This window comes from Thalassophryne amazonica, chromosome 7 (genome assembly GCF_902500255.1).
Source record: "Thalassophryne amazonica chromosome 7, fThaAma1.1, whole genome shotgun sequence".
In the NCBI taxonomy this organism is placed as follows: domain Eukaryota; kingdom Metazoa; phylum Chordata; class Actinopteri; order Batrachoidiformes; family Batrachoididae; genus Thalassophryne; species Thalassophryne amazonica.
Genome location: NC_047109.1, coordinates 104,056,382 through 104,078,649, shown reverse-complemented (window position 1 = coordinate 104,078,649; position 22,268 = coordinate 104,056,382). Strand labels below are relative to the sequence as shown.

General features: G+C 40.5%; 1 protein-coding gene across 1 annotated transcript in view; it reads right to left on the bottom strand.

The window, feature by feature from the left end:
- Positions 1 to 22,268, bottom strand: part of LOC117513511 (A disintegrin and metalloproteinase with thrombospondin motifs 16) — a 259,672-nt gene that overhangs the window by 135,221 nt on the left and 102,183 nt on the right. The window contains 2 exon segments of the mRNA XM_034173682.1: positions 13,830 to 13,989; positions 19,159 to 19,242. Coding sequence (XP_034029573.1) covers positions 13,830 to 13,989; positions 19,159 to 19,242 — 244 coding nt within the window.

The following is a 22,268-nucleotide window of genomic DNA, read 5'->3' as shown; positions in this document are numbered from 1 at the left end:
GTCAGATGTGCATACATTTACATACATTTACCAATCTGAGTACAAGTTGATCAGTTTCACACTTTACAAAGACATGTTTGTGTGCAGGGTTTGTTCGTAAGAACAAATCTTACCATACAATTTTTTGATAAATGAGGCCTCTTTTAAGCACAGTCTTCTTGCAAGGTCATCATAATAAGAAGCAGAAACTTGGGCAGGAAATATGAACTCAACAGCTCTTAAATTAAGGTCTTAGTTCCACCCCTTTATGCATATCACTTCCAACATGTAATTGATCCAATCAGAGCAGACCTAACATGTTAAAGTTCTCTGTGGTTTATGAGTAAACCATCATATGCTGTGAGTCTGACAAGGGATAAAATAGTATTTTAAAATAAACTTTTCCACCATTATACAGATCCACCATAAAATTAAGTGGTTTCCATTCCAGATCCCAAAACCTTCATGTGTTTTATGTAAATCAGTGAATCAGTTTCTGAGTAAAGATTCAGTCCCACCTAATAATAGCCATGAATAATGACCCATGCATGGGTGTGTCAGTTTGAAGAATGATCCATGTTTTAGGCCGTCATGTATCCACTACAAAGGTGCCTCTGTGTGCCTCTCTGTATCTCTGTAACTCGCATGTGCCTCTAGTGAGCTATGACCGACGTGTCAATTGAGCCCCGTCCAGCCTCGAGTGGCTCATGCCGCCGCATATGATCCACGTCAAGCAACATATGATCCATGTAGCACCATGATAATGCGACATTGGTGCAAGTTTAGGTATGGGTTTGGTCCAAACCTCCAGCCCTCCCACACTTGGTCCCTTTAAAGTGTGGGTTTTCAATTCACAGCATCCATTGAAGATATCACATACAACTTTTAACTTTGTGTTTTGCCTGCAAAATTGCTCTTTTGCGAACTCTCGGTCTGTGTTCCAGGACAGCTCTGTGTGCCTTCTCGTGGCTTCACTGGCTCTATTTATTCAGTGTCTGTAAACACTTTGACACTGTGATCCAACTTTTAACTTTGTGTTTGTCCATTACTGACTGCAAAAATCACTCTTTTGCGAGCTGATGTTGTGCCTAAATGCTAGTTTTGAAAGCGAGTCATTGCGTCAGTGCGCAGACACAGCGGAGCTCAATCTGATCCATTAACACGGTATTAAATCTATCATAGAAATACTTTTACAGCTAGCAATGAACATGCAACTGTTTTACCAAGCTATAAAAACATTAAAAATAGTTACTTTTTAAGCTGTTCCAAAATACGTTCCTCATGGAGCAGAAGAGGGAGAAAAAGCATCCAGATGAAACAGTCTTCTTTGATACCAGAAGTGATTAGAGGTGTTTTCAACAATCAAGGTTTGACAGAAAATGATTAATCTGCTACAAAATAATTATTTTATATACAGCATCCAGCGCACAGAGCAGGTGGAATTGTCAATAAAGTCACCAACACTTGTTTGAGCACCAGACAGTGCAGTGGACAGCACTGTCACCTCACAGCAACAAGGTTACAGGTTTGCATCCAACCTGGTCCTTTCTGTATGGGTTAACCTCCGGGTGCTCTGGCGTCTTCCAAAGATGTACAGGTTTGTTGAATTTGTGACTCTAAATTGACCATGAGTGTGACGATGTCTGTCTGTTCACAGTATCCACAGACAGCACCCCCCACTACCCCATTTGTGCAATATCCCATTTATGGAGACTTCAACTTTACCCAGAAGAAGTTTGGGTCAGGGGTGGTTTATTGTGCATACACTGGTCCAGCCACAACCTCAGGGAAAGTGCTTTGAAAACCAGCTGGAGACCACCCAGGAAGACCTGCAGTCCTTCCTTATCTCCCGAAAGTAACATTTAAGTGCTGTAACCAGGTGTTAAACACATACGTGTGATAAGAGGGTGACATGTGCTACCAGATCGTTGCTTTCATTCTCAGCTCTCCATCTTCTGCTCTATTCTTCAGCTCACATTTCATCTCACTCTGTATATTCTCCATCTGTCCCTTCACACTAGACTTGCTCTGAACTAAACAAGAATGACACCAAGGAGGGCCTCCCCCTAATGTTTCTGTCCTCTGTAGAAGTTTTTATTTGCATTGCTATTTGATGGCTGAAGTCATTTGCCATAAAGTGTAAAACCCCTTCAGTAATTTTCTTAATGTGAAGAATAACATTCTGCACTGATTGACTGTGGGAACGCTCATTTACTTATTTTGTGTAAGCAAAAGAAAAGATCATTTATATTGTATTGTGGTTTTGAAATATGGAAGTAAATATTGAGAAATAGGACTACAACCGTTTTGACGTCCACACTAGGGAATGAGGCTGAACTCTGAAGCCATGCACAAATCTTTGCTCCTAAAAATTCATGTCTGGAGTTTCAAGAGAACATGCGTGTGCATTTCCACATTTGGGTAAAGAAGCCCTGGACACAGCATGAACTTCTTCTCACAGTGTAGATGCAATATTTGTACAACTGTTAGGAAAAGTATACTCTTGCGTACTGGGACAAAGAAAAGGATGTGTATAATGTGCAATTTTTAAAAAGTAAAGTTAATGCTATCAAAAGATTTAACCCATCAAAACTCCCAGAATTCAGAGCTGAACGGCATATAATGTAATGTACAAAGACTATGGAACACACAATGATGTTCATATTTAACTCTCATCCCATCTTGTGGGGTCTGATCAAATCCCAGACATATTCTCTAGTATCTTACTAAAATATGATACATGGCTAATATTTTATGAAATGTGTGTGTGTGTGTGTGTGTGTGTGTGTGTATTACACAAGAAAACTGTGTGTTTGTTATTCATAATAATAATTATAAGAACCATTTATACAGACTTTCACAGGAATCAAAGCACTAAACAAAATAACCTCCAATAATAAAAGGTTGTTTTCGGGGTCACCACAGCGAATACAGCCAGATCCGCAGTGGTATTTTGCACAAATTTTACACAGAATTTTTTACCTGGAGAAACACACACAGTCCCTGATGTTCCAAAGAGGTCTACCATCCAAGTGCTAACCAGGCCCCACGCTGCTTAGTTTCTATGATCAGACAGGGTCAGGGTGACACAGAGGAGATTGGGTGCCCAATAACAAAATAACAAAAGAATAAATACCAATAATAAGAACTACACTACAACAATGCCCAAAATCCCAAATTAATGACTTGATAATACAGAAAATGGTGCAATTTATACTCTGGTGTTCTAGAGAAGAATTAAATCACTTGGCAGAAGAGTCTGGTCGCAGTGACACGGAGGTTGTATTTAATTATCCTGGGTTAATGTTATAGTCATACAAAATAACCAAACTCCCTTATTTCACTTGGGGTCGCCACAGCTAATCCAAGGTGGAACTGCATGTTGATTAGGCACAACTTTTATGCTGAATGACCTTTTTGACACAACTCCACAATACATAGATAATAAGCAGGGGTGGAGTACAGAGAACTTTCTGCTTTGGAAACAGGTGCCCTAACTTCTGGCCATATAATTCTTGAGACATTTGAGAGGTATTTTCCTAAAAGAAAAATTGCTATTGCTTGTTATGATGTATTCTGAGGAAGTTATGTTTGCATTCTCAATTTACAAAGTAGTGCTTTATCTGTACTTTTTAAGTAAAAAACACATTGGGGTCCAATCTGACCATAAAGGGTAAGATTAAGGTGTAAAATAGCCAGTGGTGTCAAAAGTACACACATTTGTTACTTAAGTAGAAGTATAGATACTGCAGTTTAAAAACACTCTGGTAAAAGTTGAAGTATCAACTTGACCTCTTTACTCAAGTAAAAGTGAAAAAGTATGTGCTCCGAAACCTACTTAAAGTATAAAAGTATAAAGTAACCTTTAAAAAAAAAAAAAAAAAGGTAGATGCCACTATATGAATTGAAAGCTTAATTTAAAAACTGATTCGTTCTACATGTGGCCCAAGACCCAAAACCCCAAATTACCCCCAACACCACCTGCACAAAAATGTTTCAATTCTAGAAGCTCTGAAATGCAATCTGGGACTATTCCAGACAATAAGCTGCAGTGAGTGCAGCATCCATTTAGTGAAGAAAAAAAAAACAACAACACAACTTTCCTTATTCAAATTCATTCCAGTAGTATTCTGCTATAAATATATATATATATATATATATATATATATATATATATATATATATATATATATATATATATATATATATATATATATATATATATATATATATATATAAACATGAAAACTGAAGCCAAGAGTAACGAGGCTGTTTGTTTTAAAAATGTAAGGAATAGAATGTACAGATACTTGTGTGAAAATGTAATGAGTAGAAGTCAGAAGTAGGCAGAAAAATAAGTAATGGAGTAAAGTATAGATACCTAAAAAGTGTACTTAAGTACAGTAACGAAGTATTTGTACTTCGTTACTTGACACCTCTGAAAATAGCATGGTAGGATGTGGGTGAAAAATGTAACTGTTCAGGCGTTGTTATCAGAATAGTACAAAACACCTGAGATTGGAGTTGAACCCATGACCTTTTGTGAATTTGTGGCAACATAATTTTCAATTTACCACCAGTGAATCCTCAGAGGACGTGGCACAAGAAGTATTTTTCTTGATTCCAACTCAGTTCAGAGACAGTTAAAATAACACCTTCAATAAGTTAAGCTACACTTGTACCGAGTTCAGTCAACAATGATATGATTAACTCTAACAACCCCAATACCGAACAAAGTTTAACACATAAAGTGTTAAAATAGCACTTTATGATCTGTTTTCAGTCTGTCAAAGAAAAAACGTCGTGGAGTCAAAAAGACAAGAAGAAGTGGTGTTGGTGTAAATTTGAAAATTACGACGTATTCAAACTCAGTGCAGCATGATTTAGTCGGACAGAATATTGACAGGATAAAAAGATGTTCATCAAGAAATCATCAGAACAGTCCAAACCAATACAGGATGATGTCAGTGTTATGAACTTTTTGTGTTTTTGTGATTGGAAAAGACTACCTTAAGATTACAACTTACAATTCACTTTTGAACTCCAACTATATGTTTGTGGGTTAAAAGCTTAGAGCCCCATCACACATAGTGCGAAGTTTGGATGAAGTGCGCATTTCATGCACATGATGCAGGAATCGTCCCTGCCTCTACAACAATTTGCGCACACCAGTGGCTGAATGACAGAGTGTGCACTGTGCAAACCCATCACACCGTCTCGTGGCAGGTGTTGGCCAAATTACAGGTGACATTGTGGTGCAATGGTAGAGTTGCTGTCTGGTAATCAGGTGGTGTGGGTTCAAATCTTGTGAGTGGTGTTTTTTTGTACCAGGGTTATTTAACCGCGGGGTTCTGTATTGCGTCCCCCTTTATGTATTATTTATATCAACCCAGTAAAAAAGTAAGTCCCTTCGGCTGCTCCCTTGTTTGCACTCGGGGTCACCACAGCAAATCCAAGGTGGATCTGCATGTTTAATTGGCACAGGTTTTTTTTTTTTTTTTACGCCGAATGCCCTTCCTGATGCAACTCCACATTACATGGAGAAATGTGGCAGGGGTAGGATTTGAACCCAGAGTCTTCTGAATTGAAACCAAGTGCATTAACCACTTGGCCACCACCCCTGCTAAAAACAGTAAGTCCCTTCGGCTGCTCCCTTGTTTTGCACTCGGGGTCACCACAGCAAATCCAAGGTGGATCTAAATGTTGAATTGGCACAGGTTTTACGCCGGATACCCTTACTGACACAACTCCACATTACATGGAGAAATGTGGCAGGGGTGGGATTTGAACCCAGAACCTTCTGCACTGAAACCAAGTGCACTAACCACTTGGCCACCACCCCTGCACATTTATATCAATCCAGTGATATTCACTAATTATACAGCTGGTTTTTATTTCATTTTCCTCCAAATCAGCAGCGCGATGTGGTGCAGCTTGTCCCATGGAACACAATGCAAGCAGCTGCAGCAGCGTGAGCAGCTGTTACTGCTCGACAGACACTATCGCTTGCACAAACCATCATGCTGGCATCGTGCATGCTTGCCCGTTGGCGCGATGCTTCATGGTGCGCAAATTTGAAGTTGGTTCATGCTATTTTGCAGTATTTGTCCAAACTTCGCATTATTTGTGAAGGGCCCTTTAAACATGCTCATTCTCGTTGTACACCTGGAGTTGCATCAGTAAGGACATTTGGCAAAATCAAGGCCAAATGAATATGCAATTCCATACTCAATATGCTGTGGTGACCAAGCTGGAGAATGAAGGCTCCCGGTGATTAGGGCCCCTTCACACATAGTATGAATGTGGTTGAATTGCGCCTGAAATGTGCATGAAGCAGGAATCGTATGCAATACATGTAAAATCGTAGTTGCCTCCAATGCCTCACACACCTGTTGCTACAACTATTTGTTCACACCAGCGGCTGAAAGACAGAGTGTGCCCTGTGAGAGCCCATTCGATCCCTCTCGTGGCAGGTGTCGGCCAAATTCGAGCTGACACGCACGTACATCTAACACCGCTCACTTGGCACTTAGATGAATGAGAAGCAGGGCGCCCTTATCATGTCCACATCTGCTGAACCTGGTATGTCCAGCTGGCCCCTTGTGCGTGTCCGGCCCGATACACGTGTGTTACAAACGGCGGGCCGCAGGACAGACACCGCGTCATATGGAACAGAGCTCACGTGAGTGACGTGACATTCAGATCGCCTGCTGCATGTTGTGATCTGACGGTCTGTATCGAGGTAGCCTGTCAATGTGATAAGATAAGAGGGATTCAATAAAATGCGGGTTTTTTATATGGCGTGGTGTTTTTTTTTAAATACATCCATGTCCTTCTTGATATCAGGCATTTTTCTGCACCTTTAACAGGACAGCGATGGTAGCTCAGTGGTAATGTTTCTGGCTGGCAATCAGAACTTTTGGAAATTGCAGGTTTGAATCCCGTGGGTGGCATGTATTTAGCAGCTGCACAATGTGGCTACACATCGCGCAGTTGCTCACACTGTGTTCCCCCATGCACAAAACCGTCACAGCCGCATTGTTCATGCCTGCCCATCAGCTTGATGGGCAGGCTTTCGGTTTTCATGGTTCGCTCATACGAGCTGTTCCGCCGTGATTCACCCTGATTTGTACTTATTCGTACTATGTGTGACGGGGGTATTACTGTTGTGAGACTTAGACTCACAACAGTAAGCCCTTGTCACGTCAACCAGGCCCTTGCCTGGTTGATGTCATATCTGTCCAGTCGTTCTCAATGTGTCTTGTATAATGGCGCTACCTCTGACCTTGCTGACATGAGATTTGGGGTTCCACAGGGATCTGTTTTAGGCCCCTTGCTTTTCTCCCTGTATGTGGCACCCCTTGGGCGTATACTGCAGAGTTTTGGGATTGCCTTTCATTGTTATGCTGATGATACTCAGTTGTACATGCTGATAACTACGGGAAATCTCACTCCCATAAAATCCCTGGAGGACTGTCTTCTATCAAAGAGAAGTTGGTTGTCTAGTAACTTCCTACTTTTAAACTTTGATAAGACTGAAATGATGGTTCTTGGTTCTTCTTCTTCTCCAGTGAGACATCGGCATCAGTTTGACCAGCTGGCGCTCAGCCTGGGTTCCTGTGTCATACATCATACGGACAAAATGAGGAACCTTGGGGTAATCTTTGATCCCACGTTGTCTTTTGACCTCTACATCAGGGATGTTACTAGGACTGCTTTTTTCCATCTGAGAAATATAGCGAGGATCCGCCCCATCCTGTCCATGGCTGATGCTGAGACCCTGATTCATGCGTTTGTTTCTTCTAGACTAGATTATTGTAATGTTCTATTTTCAGGGTTATCACAGTCCAGCATTAGGGGTCTTCAGCTGGTTCAGAACACTGCCGCCAGATGTCTGACACGTAGCAGAAGGTCTGAATGTATCACACCCATTTTGGCATCTTTGCACTGGCTCCCTGTCTCTGTGAGAGCAGATTTGACGCTCTTGCTTGCCTCTACTGGTGGTTGGCTCTCACTGCGGTATTGTATCACTTCCTGTTCCGGAGCACAGCGGTGTTTTTCTGTATCTGTTAGCTGTTTAATCTGCGCAGTTAGATTGGTCTAGTTATCTAGATTACGATTTGTTTCCCAGTGTAATCTTTACGTGCCTTAACTAAAGCACTCCTTCTGCTGAATCACCTCTAAATTATTTACACATTATTCACTTTGCGTGTTTTTAGGAATCCGCTAGCTTAGCGTAGCTACTAGCTCTTAGCCGATTTAGCATGGCGGCTTCTCCTGTCTCTCCCGCACTTTTCTGCTCTGGGTGTGAAATGTTTAGTTATTCCTCGGCCTCCTTTAGCAGTAATGATACTTGTAATAAGTGTAGCTTATTCGTAGCTTTGGAGGCCAGGCTGGGCGAATTGGAGACTCGGCTCCGCACCGTGGAAAATTCTACAGCTAGCCAGGCCCCTGTAGTCGGTGCGGACCAAGGTAGCTTAGCCGCCGTTAGTTCCCCCCTGGCAGATCCCGAGCAGCCGGGAAAGCAGGCTGACTGGGTGACTGTGAGGAGGAAGCGTAGCCCTAAACAGAAGCCCCCGTGTACACCGTCAACCCGTTCACATCTCTAACCATTTTTCCCCACTCGACGACACACCCGCCGAGGATCAAACTCTGGTTATTGGCGACTCTGTTTTGAGAAATGTGAAGTTAGCGACACCAGCAACCATAGTCAATTGTCTTCCGGGGGCCAGAGCAGGCGACATTGAAGGAAATTTGAAACTGCTGGCTAAGGCTAAGCGTAAATTTGGTAAGATTGTAATTCACGTCGGCAGTAATGACACCCGGTTTACGCCAATCGGAGGTCACTAAAATTAACATTAAATCGGTGTGTAACTTTGCAAAAACAATGTCGGACTCTGTAGTTTTCTCTGGACCCCTCCCCAATCGGACCGGGAGTGACATGTTTAGCCGCATGTTCTCCTTGAATTGCTGGCTGTCTGAGTGGTGTCCAAAAAATGAGGTGGGCTTCATAGATAATTGGCAAAGCTTCTGGGGAAAACCTGGTCTTGTTAGGAGAGACGGCATCCATCCCACTTTGGATGGAGCAGCTCTCATTTCTAGAAATCTGGCCAATTTTCTTAAATCCTCCAAACCATGACTATCCAGGGTTGGGACCAGGAAGCAGAGTTGTAGTCTTACACACCGCTCTGCAGCTTCTCTCCTCCTGCCATCCTCTCATTACCCCATCCCCGTAGAGACGGTGCCTGCTCCCAGACTACCAATAACCAGCAAAAATCTATTTAAGCATAAAAATTCAAAAAGAAAAAATAATATAGCACCTTCAACTGCACCACAGACTAAAACAGTTTAAATGTGGTCTATTAAACATTAGGTCTCTCTCTTCTAAGTCCCTGTTGGTAAATGATATAATAATTGATCAACATATTGATTTATTCTGCCTAACAGAAACCTGGTTACAGCAGGATGAATATGTTAGTTTAAATGAGTCAACACCCCCGAGTCACACTAACTGTCAGAATGCTCGTAGCACGGGCCGGGGTGGAGGATTAGCAGCAATCTTCCATTCCAGCTTATTAATTAATCCAAAACCCAGACAGAGCTTTAATTCATTTGAAAGCTTGTCTCTTAGTCTTGTCCATCCAAATTGGAAGTCCCAAAAAACAGTTTTATTTGTTATTATCTATCGTCCACCTGGTCGTTACTGTGAGTTTCTCTGTGAATTTTCAGACCTTTTGTCTGACTTAGTGCTTAGCTCAGATAAGATAATTATAGTGGGCGATTTTAAAATCCACACAGATGCTGAGAATGACAGCCTCAACACTGCATGTAATCTATTATTAGACTCTATTGGCTTTGCTCAAAAAGTAAATGAGTCCACCCACCACTTTAATCATATCTTAGATCTTGTTCTGACTTATGGTATGGAAATAGAAGACTTAACAGTATTCCCTGAAAACTCCCTTCTGTCTGATCATTTCTTAATAACATTTACATTTACTCTGATGGACTACCCAGCAGTGGGGAATAAGTTTCATTACACTAGAAGTCTTTCAGAAAGCGCTGTAACTAGGTTTAAGGATATGATTCCTTCATTATGTTCTCTAATGCCATATACCAACACAGTGCAGAGTAGCTACCTAAACTCTGTAAGGGAGATAGAGTATCTCGTCAATAGTTTTACATCCTCATTGAAGACAACTTTGGATGCTGTAGCTCCTCTGAAAAAGAGAGCTTTAAATCAGAAGTGTCTGACTCCGTGGTATAACTCACAAACTCGTAGCTTAAAGCAGATAACCCGTAAGTTGGAGAGGAAATGGCGTCTCACTAATTTAGAAGATCTTCATTTAGCCTGGAAAAAGAGTCTGTTGCTCTATAAAAAGCCCTCCGTAAAGCTAGGACATCTTTCTACTCATCACTAATTGAAGAAAATAAGAACAACCCCAGGTTTCTTTTCAGCACTGTAGCCAGGCTGACAAAGAGTCAGAGCTCTATTGAGCTGAGTATTCCATTAACTTTAACTAGTAATGACTTCATGACTTTCTTTGCTAACAAAATTTTAACTATTAGAGAAAAAATTACTCATAACCATCCCAAAGACGTATCGTTATCTTTGGCTGCTTTCAGTGATGCCGGTATTTGGTTAGACTCTTTCTCTCCGATTGTTCTGTCTGAGTTATTCTCATTAGTTACTTCATCCAAACCATCAACATGTTTATTAGACCCCATTCCTACCAGGCTGCTCAAGGAAGCCCTACCATTATTTAATGCTTCGATCTTAATATGATCAATCTATCTTTGTTAGTTGGCTATGTACCACAAGCTTTTAAGGTGGCAGTAATTAAACCATTACTTAAAAAGCCATCACTTGACCCAGCTATCTTAGCTAATTATAGGCCAATCTCCAACCTTCCTTTTCTCTCAAAATTCTTGAAAGGGTAGTTGTAAAACAGCTAACTGATCATCTGCAGAGGAATGGTCTATTTGAAGAGTTTCAGTCAGGTTTTAGAATTCATCATAGTACAGAAACAGCATTAGTGAAGGTTACAAATGATCTTCTTATGGCCTCGGACAGTGGACTCATCTCTGTGCTTGTTCTGTTAGACCTCAGTGCTGCTTTTGATACTGTTGACCATAAAATTTTATTACAGAGATTAGAGCATGCCATAGGTATTAAAGGCACTGCGCTGCGGTGGTTTGAATCATATTTGTCTAATAGATTACAATTTGTTCATGTAAATGGGGAATCTTCTTCACAGACTAAAGTTAATTATGGAGTTCCACAAGGTTCTGTGCTAGGACCAATTTTATCAATTTATACATGCTTCCCTTAGGCAGTATTATTAGACGGTATTGCTTAAATTTTCATTGTTACGCAGATGATACCCAGCTTTATCTATCCATGAAGCCAGAGGACACACACCAATTAGCTAACTGCAGGATTGTCTTACAGACATAAAGACATGGATGACCTCTAATTTCCTGCTTTTAAACTCAGATAAAACTGAAGTTATTGTACTTGGCCCCACAAATCTTAGAAACATGGTGTCTAACCAGATCCTTACTCTGGATGGCATTACCCTGACCTCTAGTAATACTGTGAGAATCTTGGAGTCATTTTTGATCAGGATATGTCATTCAAAGCGCATATTAAACAAATATGTAGGACTGCTTTTTTGCATTTACGCAATATCTCTAAATCAGAAAGGTCTTGTCTCAGAGTGATGCTGAAAAACTAATTCATGCATTTATTTCCTCTAGGCTGGACTATTGTAATTCATTATTATCAGGTTGTCCTAAAAGTTCCCTAAAAGCCTTCAGTTAATTCAAAATGCTGCAGCTAGAGTACTGACGGGGACTAGAAGGAGAGAGCATATCTCACCCATATTGGCCTCTCTTCATTGGCTTCCTGTTAATTCTAGAATAGAATTTAAAATTCTTCTTCTTACTTATAAGGTTTTGAATAATCAGGTCCCATCTATCTTAGGGACCTCGTAGTACCATATCACCCCAATAGAGCGCTTCGCTCTCAGACTGCAGGCTTACTTGTAGTTCCTAGGGTTTGTAAGAGTAGAATGGGAGGCAGAGCCTTCAGCTTTCAGGCTCCTCTCCTGTGGAACCAGCTCCCAATTCAGATCAGGGAGACAGACACCCTCTCTACTTTTAAGATTAGGCTTAAAACTTTCCTTTTTGCTAAAGCTTATAGTTAGGGCTGGATCAGGTGACCCTGAACCATCCCTTAGTTATGCTGCTATAGACGTAGACTGCTGGGGGGTTCCCATGATGCACTGTTTCTTTCTCTTTTTGCTCTGTATGCACCACTCTGCATTTAACCATTAGTGATCGATCTCTGCTCCCCTCCACAGCATGTCTTTTTCCTGGTTCTCTCCCTCAGCCCCAACCAGTCCCAGCAGAAGACTGCCCCTCCCTGAGCCTGGTTCTGCTGGAGGTTTCTTCCTGTTAAAGGGAGTTTTTCCTTCCCACTGTAGCCAAGTGCTTGCTCACAGGGGGTCGTTTTGACCGTTGGGGTTTTACATAATTATTGTATGGCCTTGCCTTACAATATAAAGCGCCTTGGGGCAACTGTTTGTTGTGATTTGGCGCTATATAAAAAAATTGATTGATTGATTGATTGATTTTAAAGTTTTGTTATTGACTTATAAGGTTGTTCATTGACTGGCGCCATCTTATCTGGCTGATCTGGTGGAACTCTACGTGCCTGCCCGGGCTTTGCGGTTGCAGGATGCAGGACTTCTCTGTGTTCCCAGGGTGAAGAAGAAGTCAGCAGGTCAAAGAGCCTTTTCGTATCATGCACCCGCCCTGTGGAACAGTCTTCCTGCGACCGTGAGGCAGTCTGAGTCTGTGGACATTTTTAAGTCAAGACTCAAAACCTATTTTTATTCTTTTTCTTATGGATAGTTTTTATTTTTATTTGTTTTATTCTTTTACTTCTGTTTTTATTTATGTATTTGATTTTTTTTATTCATTTTTAATAATTTATTCAATTTTATGTTCATGTTTATGTTGTTTTATGGCTTTTGCTGTGATTTGGCGCATTATAAGCTAATTAAATTAAATTCAATTAGATGTTAACCATTGACATAAGGCACCACTAGATGTCTTAGATGTCTTTGTTCATTGGTCTCTTTGGAGGATCCTTGGGTATTGTGGGAATGACTGTGCCAAATAAGCGGTTACTTAGTGAGATTCAGATGAGAAGTATCACTTGTATTGTGAAGGACTGTCGGCTACAACATTTTGGCCATATGGAATGTTTTGTGGGGCATGACCCCAGATGCATGTGCCTTAGTGCTAAGGACAACAGCGGTTGAAGAGGGTTAAGGGGTTGCCCATGTTTCATCTCGCTGTGGCAAATAGAAGATTACTTTTAATAGGTTGGGATGGACCAACTGACTGCCAGGGTGGTTGCCATCGAGAACCCAAGGCAGTTCCAATGTGTGGTGGACCTGACCTGACCCTGACCAAAACAAGAGTACCAAAAAGAAGGATAATGAAGTGAAAAATTAGAAAACATGATAATATTCAACTTTTTTTTCTTATATTTGTCATATTATTTGTAGTAGCTTGGTGGGTAATTGATTTATTAGAGATTTCATAGTTGATTGTGCAGGATAATTTTCATTCACAGTTTATGTCAGAGCTAAAAAAGGAAATTTGAGTACAGCCTTCCATGTGTGCAAGTGAAATATTTTTAAAGACCTAAATCATTTGAGAGTTGTAAATCTTTTGAACATCTGTCTGGACTGATGTGACCCTGGATCACACCATATGACAGATAATAGGAACTCCTTTTACACTTTGGTCACAGAAAGCAGATACAGAGGTCGTACCGAGGGTGTCACAGGGTTCATTTTTCCAAGAGCAGATGTCCAGGCCTGTGAGGAGGATGGCGTGGTCGTGGCGTCTGCCCTCCCTGCCCCCGAGCGCGGACTGCCAGTGGCAGAAGCTGTTCAGTGTGTGGTCCGCGTGGTGGTTGATCACCAAGCCGTCCTGTCAGATAACAGACAAAGAAGAAGCAAGGAAGAGATGAGGTGATGTTCACGGAGGCAAGCCACAAAAACCAAAACAGAAAGATGGATACTGCAGTAAATCAAACGAGAATGTGTACAACGCCATGCTGTACATGTGTTACACATAATAAAAAGTAAAACATTATCTACCATATTACAAACTATTACTGTCAGGGTTACACCCAACAAGTCACAGAGAAGAGGTGGAGGTTAGGAGATTCTGTCTGTTTAGCAGTAAATACTATGTGTCCCGCAGTGGCGGACAGGTTTTGATGACATTTTGTCAACAAACTGTTAAAAATAAGTCTGATGGTTATACTGTTATGATATGATTGTAATCACTCCTGCGCCCCTGTGACTGTAATCACCACTGCGATCACAAATGATTGTAATCTGTAGTCACTGTCTGTGTGTACAAAATAACACATAAACAGTTGAGCAGATTTTCACTAAAGTCTGCAGGAATATTCCCCCAGTTACTGTGTCTAGATTATTTACTTTTGTAGCAAATTGGTCAAACGTTGGTCAGTGTCATCAAAAATATGTTCAGGAAAACACATTTTTCTTGGATAATCTCTGCAACCAACAGGGCTAGAGAGGTGATGGAAAGCTTATCATGATCAATAAATCATTTGTGATCAACTGTATGAGCAGACTTGTGATAATGTCAGAATGTTGCCATAATTGTCAGAAAAATATTCCCACAACCGCGAGGGCTCGAGAGGTGATCCAAAGCTTATATCCATCATCAAATAACAGCATTATACAGTATTAGTGATGTCACTGTGACGTCACTAAAACATCATGATATGATGTTACTTAGCTATCATCAGAAAATAACATTTCTTGGATATCTACAATCAATTTGTTTATTTGTTTATTTATTTGGAACCCCATTAGCTTCCACAAAGTGGTTGCTTGTTTTCCTCGGGTCCAAAATCTTAAAATCACAATACAACTACATTCAACAATTAATAATGCATGCAATTAACAGATTCAATTCCTAATTCGTCATGACATTAAACACAGTCCAAAGTCTATGCTTTTTTAGTTCATTCATACAGTTTTGTTTAAAATCTTTTTAAAATGAGATGAGATGAGATATACGTTACTGATCTCACAGTGGAGAAATTATATTTACACTCCAGTTACCTCAGACAGCAATTAGTCCACAATTATTACTTATTTACCGTAATAATGGCACACATCAGAATTAAAGACAGCGCATACACATTTGACATTGTCTATGTGCACTAAATTTGAAGAAGTCTGTTATCCGAATTGAGGCAAGTGGGTGAAGGTCACGCAGCAACCCTGAGTTGCGTGTGAGGGGTGGGGGGTGGGGTGGGTTGAGAGGGAGTGGAGCATGCTTCAGTCCTGTGAAACAGTTTATTGTCTTTGTGAGTTGAGATAAGAAAACAGTCAAATAATCACCAAGTCCTGAAAACATTCCTCTGGAGGAAAAACAGTCGGGCAATTCGGGCAAAATAATGTCTATAACTTATTTGCTGTATGCCCCCAGGCAAATGGTTCCATGCTTCTGAGGATCTAAATAACTTGATCTCACTGCTACCACCCAACAGCCGTTTCCTCCCCCCAGGAAGAAGAAAACATTTCGCTCCCCCCGTAGTATCATTTGTCCATAAAATTGTTATAAGTACAGCTCTGCATAAATTGTATCTTTATTAACATTAAAGAAAACATAAAAGAAAGCACTTTAGATCAACTGTTTTTTAGTCTGTAACAGTCTGTGCATTTTTTATGATTTTTATTTTTTTTTATTAGTTTTTATTTTTGCAGCACCGTCATCCAGCATGACAGAGACCATGTCCACTGCTGCTCAGCTCTTCTGCTAAGGTGCTATGATGCTAACTGTGCTCGCTGGTTTACTGAAGCAGCATTTACAAAGCGGGATGATTGCTGGCAATATTCAGCATGTTTTCGCTGAAAAAACTCAACTCGTGGGGTGTAATGTCTTTAAGAGATGCGTTCATTTATTTGGCTTCATGCTGTCCACTGCCAACAGTTTAAGACACAGCTGTCTTTCTCTGTCTCCCACCATAGTGTGGAAAAAAAAACAAGCCGTGCATAGAGCTGCGTTCCATTACGCTAGAGTCCTCAATACTCCCTGCGCACACTCTTGACAATGAGAGCGCCACTGCCACCTACCGTAGTTAATGTGCAATTACACTTTTTTCTAGTACTGGAAAAAAAGCATGTTCCCCGTGGTCAACCCCCCCCCCCCCCAGCACCGCACTCCACTCCCCCAGGGGGGCGCGCCCCACTATTTGAGAAGGACTAAACTAAACAAAAGCTGCTGATAGTTGCCACTTGCCTTGCTAATAGTTCCGTAGGACGGCACAGTGACTTAGTGGTTAAATAAATGGAATGCATTTATGTAGCACTTTTCCATCTGCATCAGATGCTCAAAGTGTGTTACAATAATGCCTCACATTCACCTCGATGTCAGGGTGCTGCCATGCAAGGCGCTCACTACACACTGGGAGCAACTAGAGGATTAAGGACCTTACCCAAGGGCCCTTATTGATTTTCCCGTCACGCTGGGATTTGAACCGAGGATCCTCTGGTCTCAAGCTCAATGCTTTAACCAGTAGACGATCACCTCCCCAAAGCACCATTGCCTCACAGCAAGAAGGTCATCAGATCACTTTCCACCAGGTCTTTTCTGTGTGGAGTTTGCATTTTCTCCCTGTGCTTGAGTGGGTTCCCTCTGGGTGCTTCGGTTTCTTCCCACTTCCAAAACGTCCAGGTTAGGTAAATGGGTACCTCTGAAGTTGACCATATGTGTGCGTGTGACTATGAATGTGTTTGTTTATATGTAGCCTTATGATAGACTGCTCTCATGTGACACACCAAAGATTGTTTTTAGGAGTGATGTGTTACGAATTGGCCTGTTTGAATAGCCCCTGGCTGCTCCAATGCACCCTATGCCATTTTGCACAGCGAAACTGAAAGTGAGCAGATGGAGCACCTCTCATACAACCTCACATGCTCAAACAGTGTGTGAGTATCAAGATTGCTTGACTAGTTTTCCTGTAAATGTTACTGGATAAGCCGGTGGCAAGCTCTCTCGTTCTGGCGTAAAGCACTGTTTACCATATCAATCGAGTGAGGAGGGGAGGGGCCGCTCCTCAAAATGAATGAGACTCGAAGTGTGAATGTTGCTTTCAGAGCAGGAGAGAACAAACACACAGTCAGCTTCATAGTAGAAGTTTGTGATGTGACCTTTGTGTAATTGCAGACAGAAATTGCTTTGAGATGAAGACAAACAAAACACATAGACCATTTTGTATATATTGTTTAAAATGTGCATTTGTGTTTACTGTTTGAACCTTTTTGTTGTACAGTCTTTCACACAAGAGCCCAAATTACCTTTATAAAGTGTCAAAACAGTTGTTTATTATAGTTTGCTGTGTGTTTTGAATAAATGTGCGCGGAAAAGTATATTTCTGCTTTACTTTTTCCTTTCTTATTTCTGATTGTAAACCTTTATTGCACTTATAAAACACAAGTATAGCATATATATTTTGAAAGTACAGGTTATCCTGAAAAAAAGAGACATAAAACGTGATTGTGGGATGCAGGGAGAGCTGTTAACAGCAATAATAAAACATTTATGCCAGGTGAGTGAACTGTCTAAAAAATGCCCTTGGACCCCAGAGGGTTAACCACTGAATCTGAAACATGACGGTAGATGCATGAAAAGGAATGGAATAAGTCTCTTTGCCAAAGGGTATTCCATGTGACATCAGTGACCCTATGGCCTTGGAGGAGGTTTGCGCGAGTGCTTCTCGTTTTCCTTTTGTCTCTTTTGTCTTTAACATTCTCTCCTTATGACATCACAAAGCCCTAACAAAGATCTAATAGTGATCAAGGTTTAAATTTTAAGTCATTTTGTTGATTAAGTGTTAATGTGAAGTTGTATAAGTAGTACACAAGGTAGTATAACACAAACATAACACAAACAAACAAGACAAAGTTGGTGACATTTCCAGAATTCCTGCTGATAAGAGTGTCTTTGGGAAACCAAACTCTAACATGAAACAGAACTATTCCTGACTGAGTTCTCCACTGTGTCTGTCTATTTCAACTTGTCTCTACCTCAAGTTCCTCTTTCTTCTTTTTTACGATGTCTTCCTCTTTGAATTTGGCAAAGATCCATGGGAATGTTCACCCTACAATTATCCACAGCATAAGTTCTCAGTAGTTAGGGCAAACTCTCAGACACTTGACAGTCTCTTCTCCCTCAGGCATGAAATCAAAGACACAAAGAAATAATACGTTTTCTATCTTTTTGCAAAGTTTACTCATTTGTGGGTTTGAAATTCCTCAACATGATGCCTCAAACTAAAACAGAAAGACAGACAGAGAGCAAATACGAATCCCAATGTCCAACAATCCTGTTTGCATGGTCTCTGACATTTCCTTTTTTAAAATCCTGATAACTGAACTTTGATCCTCATCACTGAGCTTCAATTCTGACATTTTACCTGTGATCAATGCTAAGGAGGTCAAATTTTCATAGGCATGTGTATGTTTCTTTGTCTACAGGATATTTATGATGCTGATATGTTTGATTTTGTTATCATGATTCGATCAAAGATCAAACACAAGCTCTACACCTTGATCTAGATCTGCACCAACATTTAGTCAACTCTTCCATGATCCAAGGCCTACCTCTCTACTAAACTGTATTAAAATCTGTTTTATATCCTTTTGAGATAGCCTACTGACAAACAAACAAACACCAGCGACATTGCATCCTCCTTGGCAGATGTAAATAATAACCAACAGGTATTGTCAGATTCAACAAATCTCAAGTTCTCCATTGATTAGGTAACGAAGCCTAGGCTAGCACACAGTGGAAATGTGACTCAGATATTAGAATCTTCAACTAACTTTTAATGTTGATTTGGAATGAACTGATCATAAACCCACATAGACAGAGACAATGTGCAAGAATTCACCTAAACTAATATCTAGGGTATTTATGTGGTTTCTTTGTTATAACATACCCCATTTTTTAATTTTTCAAATGTAACTTCAAAAATCTGTTCTCATCAGTCACAATGTTTAATGGAAGAATATGATGACGTTAGCACCTGCTGACAGGCTGTGAGATGCTCACCTGCTCTTCATCCAGGAGCACCAGGCCAACAATCACAATGTTGATATTCCCCCCAATTGTACCATCTTTGAAGAGACTGGAGACCTGTAGGATTCACACCAAATGATTATGTTCATAATCACACACACACCTCAGAATCCAAGATGACACATAATAAGATATTCAGCACTTTTTTTTTTCCAAAATATTCAGGATCCCTGTATATAATTTCACTATAGTTTGTCGGGGACTCAGTAAACTGTAGTTTTAAAAAAGCTTCTGAAATGAGGAATAATAATAATAATAATAATAATAATAATAATAATAATAATAATAATAATAATAATAATAATAATAATAATAATAAAGAAATCCCCAAACATTTTGTCAAAGGTTATTTTGGGCGTCATCTTGGATGTCCAAAATTGGCAACATTCGGAAACTTTCTTGACTTCTGCTTCTTTGTGAATCACCTTCATAGTATGTGGTGAACAAATTACAGCACAAGTCTTGGTTTAAGGGTTCATAGCCTTTATTACAAATTCCAAGAAAGATTGAATACGTTACAAATATCTGGTTGTGATTAGTAAGGAAAATACACCCACATGGATTAGGTTTCTATGTCCCATAAGTCAATGACATCAGCTACCCACAGTAAAATCCAAAATGGCAGCAGACATTGTTGTTACTCATCAACTTGAGTAATTTGAAATTAGTATCTCTGAATCCTTGCCCTTAGAGCCAGAGGATCAAAGGGCATAGGTCTCTGGATCCTTGCTTCTTCATGATCAACACCTTGTTGTGGTGGAGAAGCTTGTACGGGCCTGAGACGTTGAGAGCAATGCTGTCTGGAGCACTATCTCCTGGTTGGGCCACCCATGGCAGTAAGGTCTCCTGACAAAGATTGATCGCCTCCCTCAAGTCCCTGTCGGCAAGTCACCATGACCATGGCAGAATAGGGCAAAGCCAGACGGGCTGGGTTTTTAAGGAAACCTCCCATTAGTGGAGTCATTAGTGGCTTGCTGCAGTCTGAAGGATCTGAAGCTGCACGTCACATCTCGTTAGTGCTGCAGTGGAGTACCCCGGGCTCAAGTGAATGGGTCATCATCTGTCAAATGGTTGCCCATCTCAAAAAATACATGCCAACGGCTTCCGCTATTTTCATCTTCATCCTTGCCCTGCAAAACTCTAAATTAGTCACTTCAATCATGTTCCTAGGTTAACCCGAAGCCCAGAAAGTGAAAAACTAGTTTTCAAAGGTTTCTACATTTAGAAATCCAAAATAGCCACCATAACAACCTTTGAAAAATTAGAACCATTGTTTGTTGAATTCCTCATTTGATATGGTTTCTAAAAATGCATAGTTTTCCAAATCTCCAAAAAAATTTAATGAAATTACCGCCATCTTGGAAATCCAAGATGGCAGTCATAACATCCATCCATCCATCCATTTTCTATATCCGCTTACTCCATTTAAGGGTCAGAGGGGATGGGATAGCCAATCTCAGCAGTCATAGGGCGTGAGGCAGTGTACATCGTGGACAGGATACCAGTCTGTCACAGGGCGCAGTCATAGCAATATTTGAAAAAATGGAAACATTATTTTTTTGGATTCCTCATTTCATGTTCTTTCTAAAAATGTATAGTTTCCAAAATCTCCAATAAACTTTAATGAAATTACACAAGGAACTTGACTATTTCCGAAGGTTGCCATTTTTGAAAATCCAAGATGGTGGCCATAATAACATTTGAAAAATTGAAACATTGTTTATTTGGATTCCTCATTTCATAAGCCTTTTAAAAAAATGTATAGTTTTGCAAATCTCCAAAATTTTTCAATGAACCTAGGAAACATTATATAACAAACCTGACTATATATATACATTTATACATGCAACAGAAATACCTGTGTCAAATGTGAACAATATACCTGCTTCTGGAAATAATACAAAACCCCCATTTTGACTGTATCGCTGAAGTATAAGTAGCCAAAATTGCTGTTTCCAATTTGCTTTGCACTCACACGGATGTCATAACAGCTGGGTCTTTGAAAAATAGACTCCTGATCTTTTGGCTCTTGCTCTTGTTTCTCTCAGGCCCTATGAATACCTCAGGTGCCACTCACTCATTTACTTTTTTCTTCACAAAACCTCACATTCGTTCCTTATGTTCCGAATGTTTGGTCGTCCTCCTTATGGAGTCAAAGGTAGATACAAGGTTGTGATTTGTTACCGATTTTAAGAAAAAAAAAAATGTAAAAGAGGCGCTCAAAGTTACTTACTTTAAATATGGTCTCCCGGTATACCCCGTGTTTGATAGCGGTGTCATTTTGCACAGACTAACAGATGCAATAAATCACCATATTTTTACCGCTACATGAAAGCAACATTTGCGCCCGTTACCATAGAGTTCAGTGTTTTTCTAAATACTGCTTTATGCCAGTAATTACAAAATGTTTTTGAAGTTTTGCCACTTTGAAGAAGCAAAACATAAATCAAGGCAAATACCCGAACAGTGTATCAGATTTAATTTTCAAGAAATACCAAACCAGCTTTTTAAAAAGGCAAAGGAGCCGGCAGGTGGGTGAGCGGGTGGGTGTAAGTGGGTCGGGGGTTGGGGGGTACGGGGGTGTCGGGTGTTTTCTGTGACACTCCACACCGTATTTAGGTGACTCCGATGGGGCGAGCTGTGACAGCTCCAGCTCAGTTTTTACTAGAGAGGACTGTGTTTTGAAAATAGACGGATTATCTTTGGATTTGTCAGTCAGTCATTAAGTAGCAAAACGAGCGTGACAGAATTTGCTCGCAGATCAGCTGAGAGGACACAGCGAGTGCTACGGCAATGATGTCACCCTAATATCACTTTCATGGTTTTAGACATGCTCTTTCTGATATGTGACAGCGGTGTCCAGTCGTTATGACGGACTGTAAATGGATTTGTGGATGACTTCCAAGTGGCTGTCTGCAGCACATGCACATACATGGTGTATGTGTGGTTTGCAATGTAATGGTGAAGCAGCTTTGAGGTTTTGGATAATGTTTGAGAAGTATAACCATGCTCCATTTTCTCATTTGACATGATGACAGAAAAAGAAAACATTTCAGAGTTTGTTGTACTGTTGCCAAAAGCGA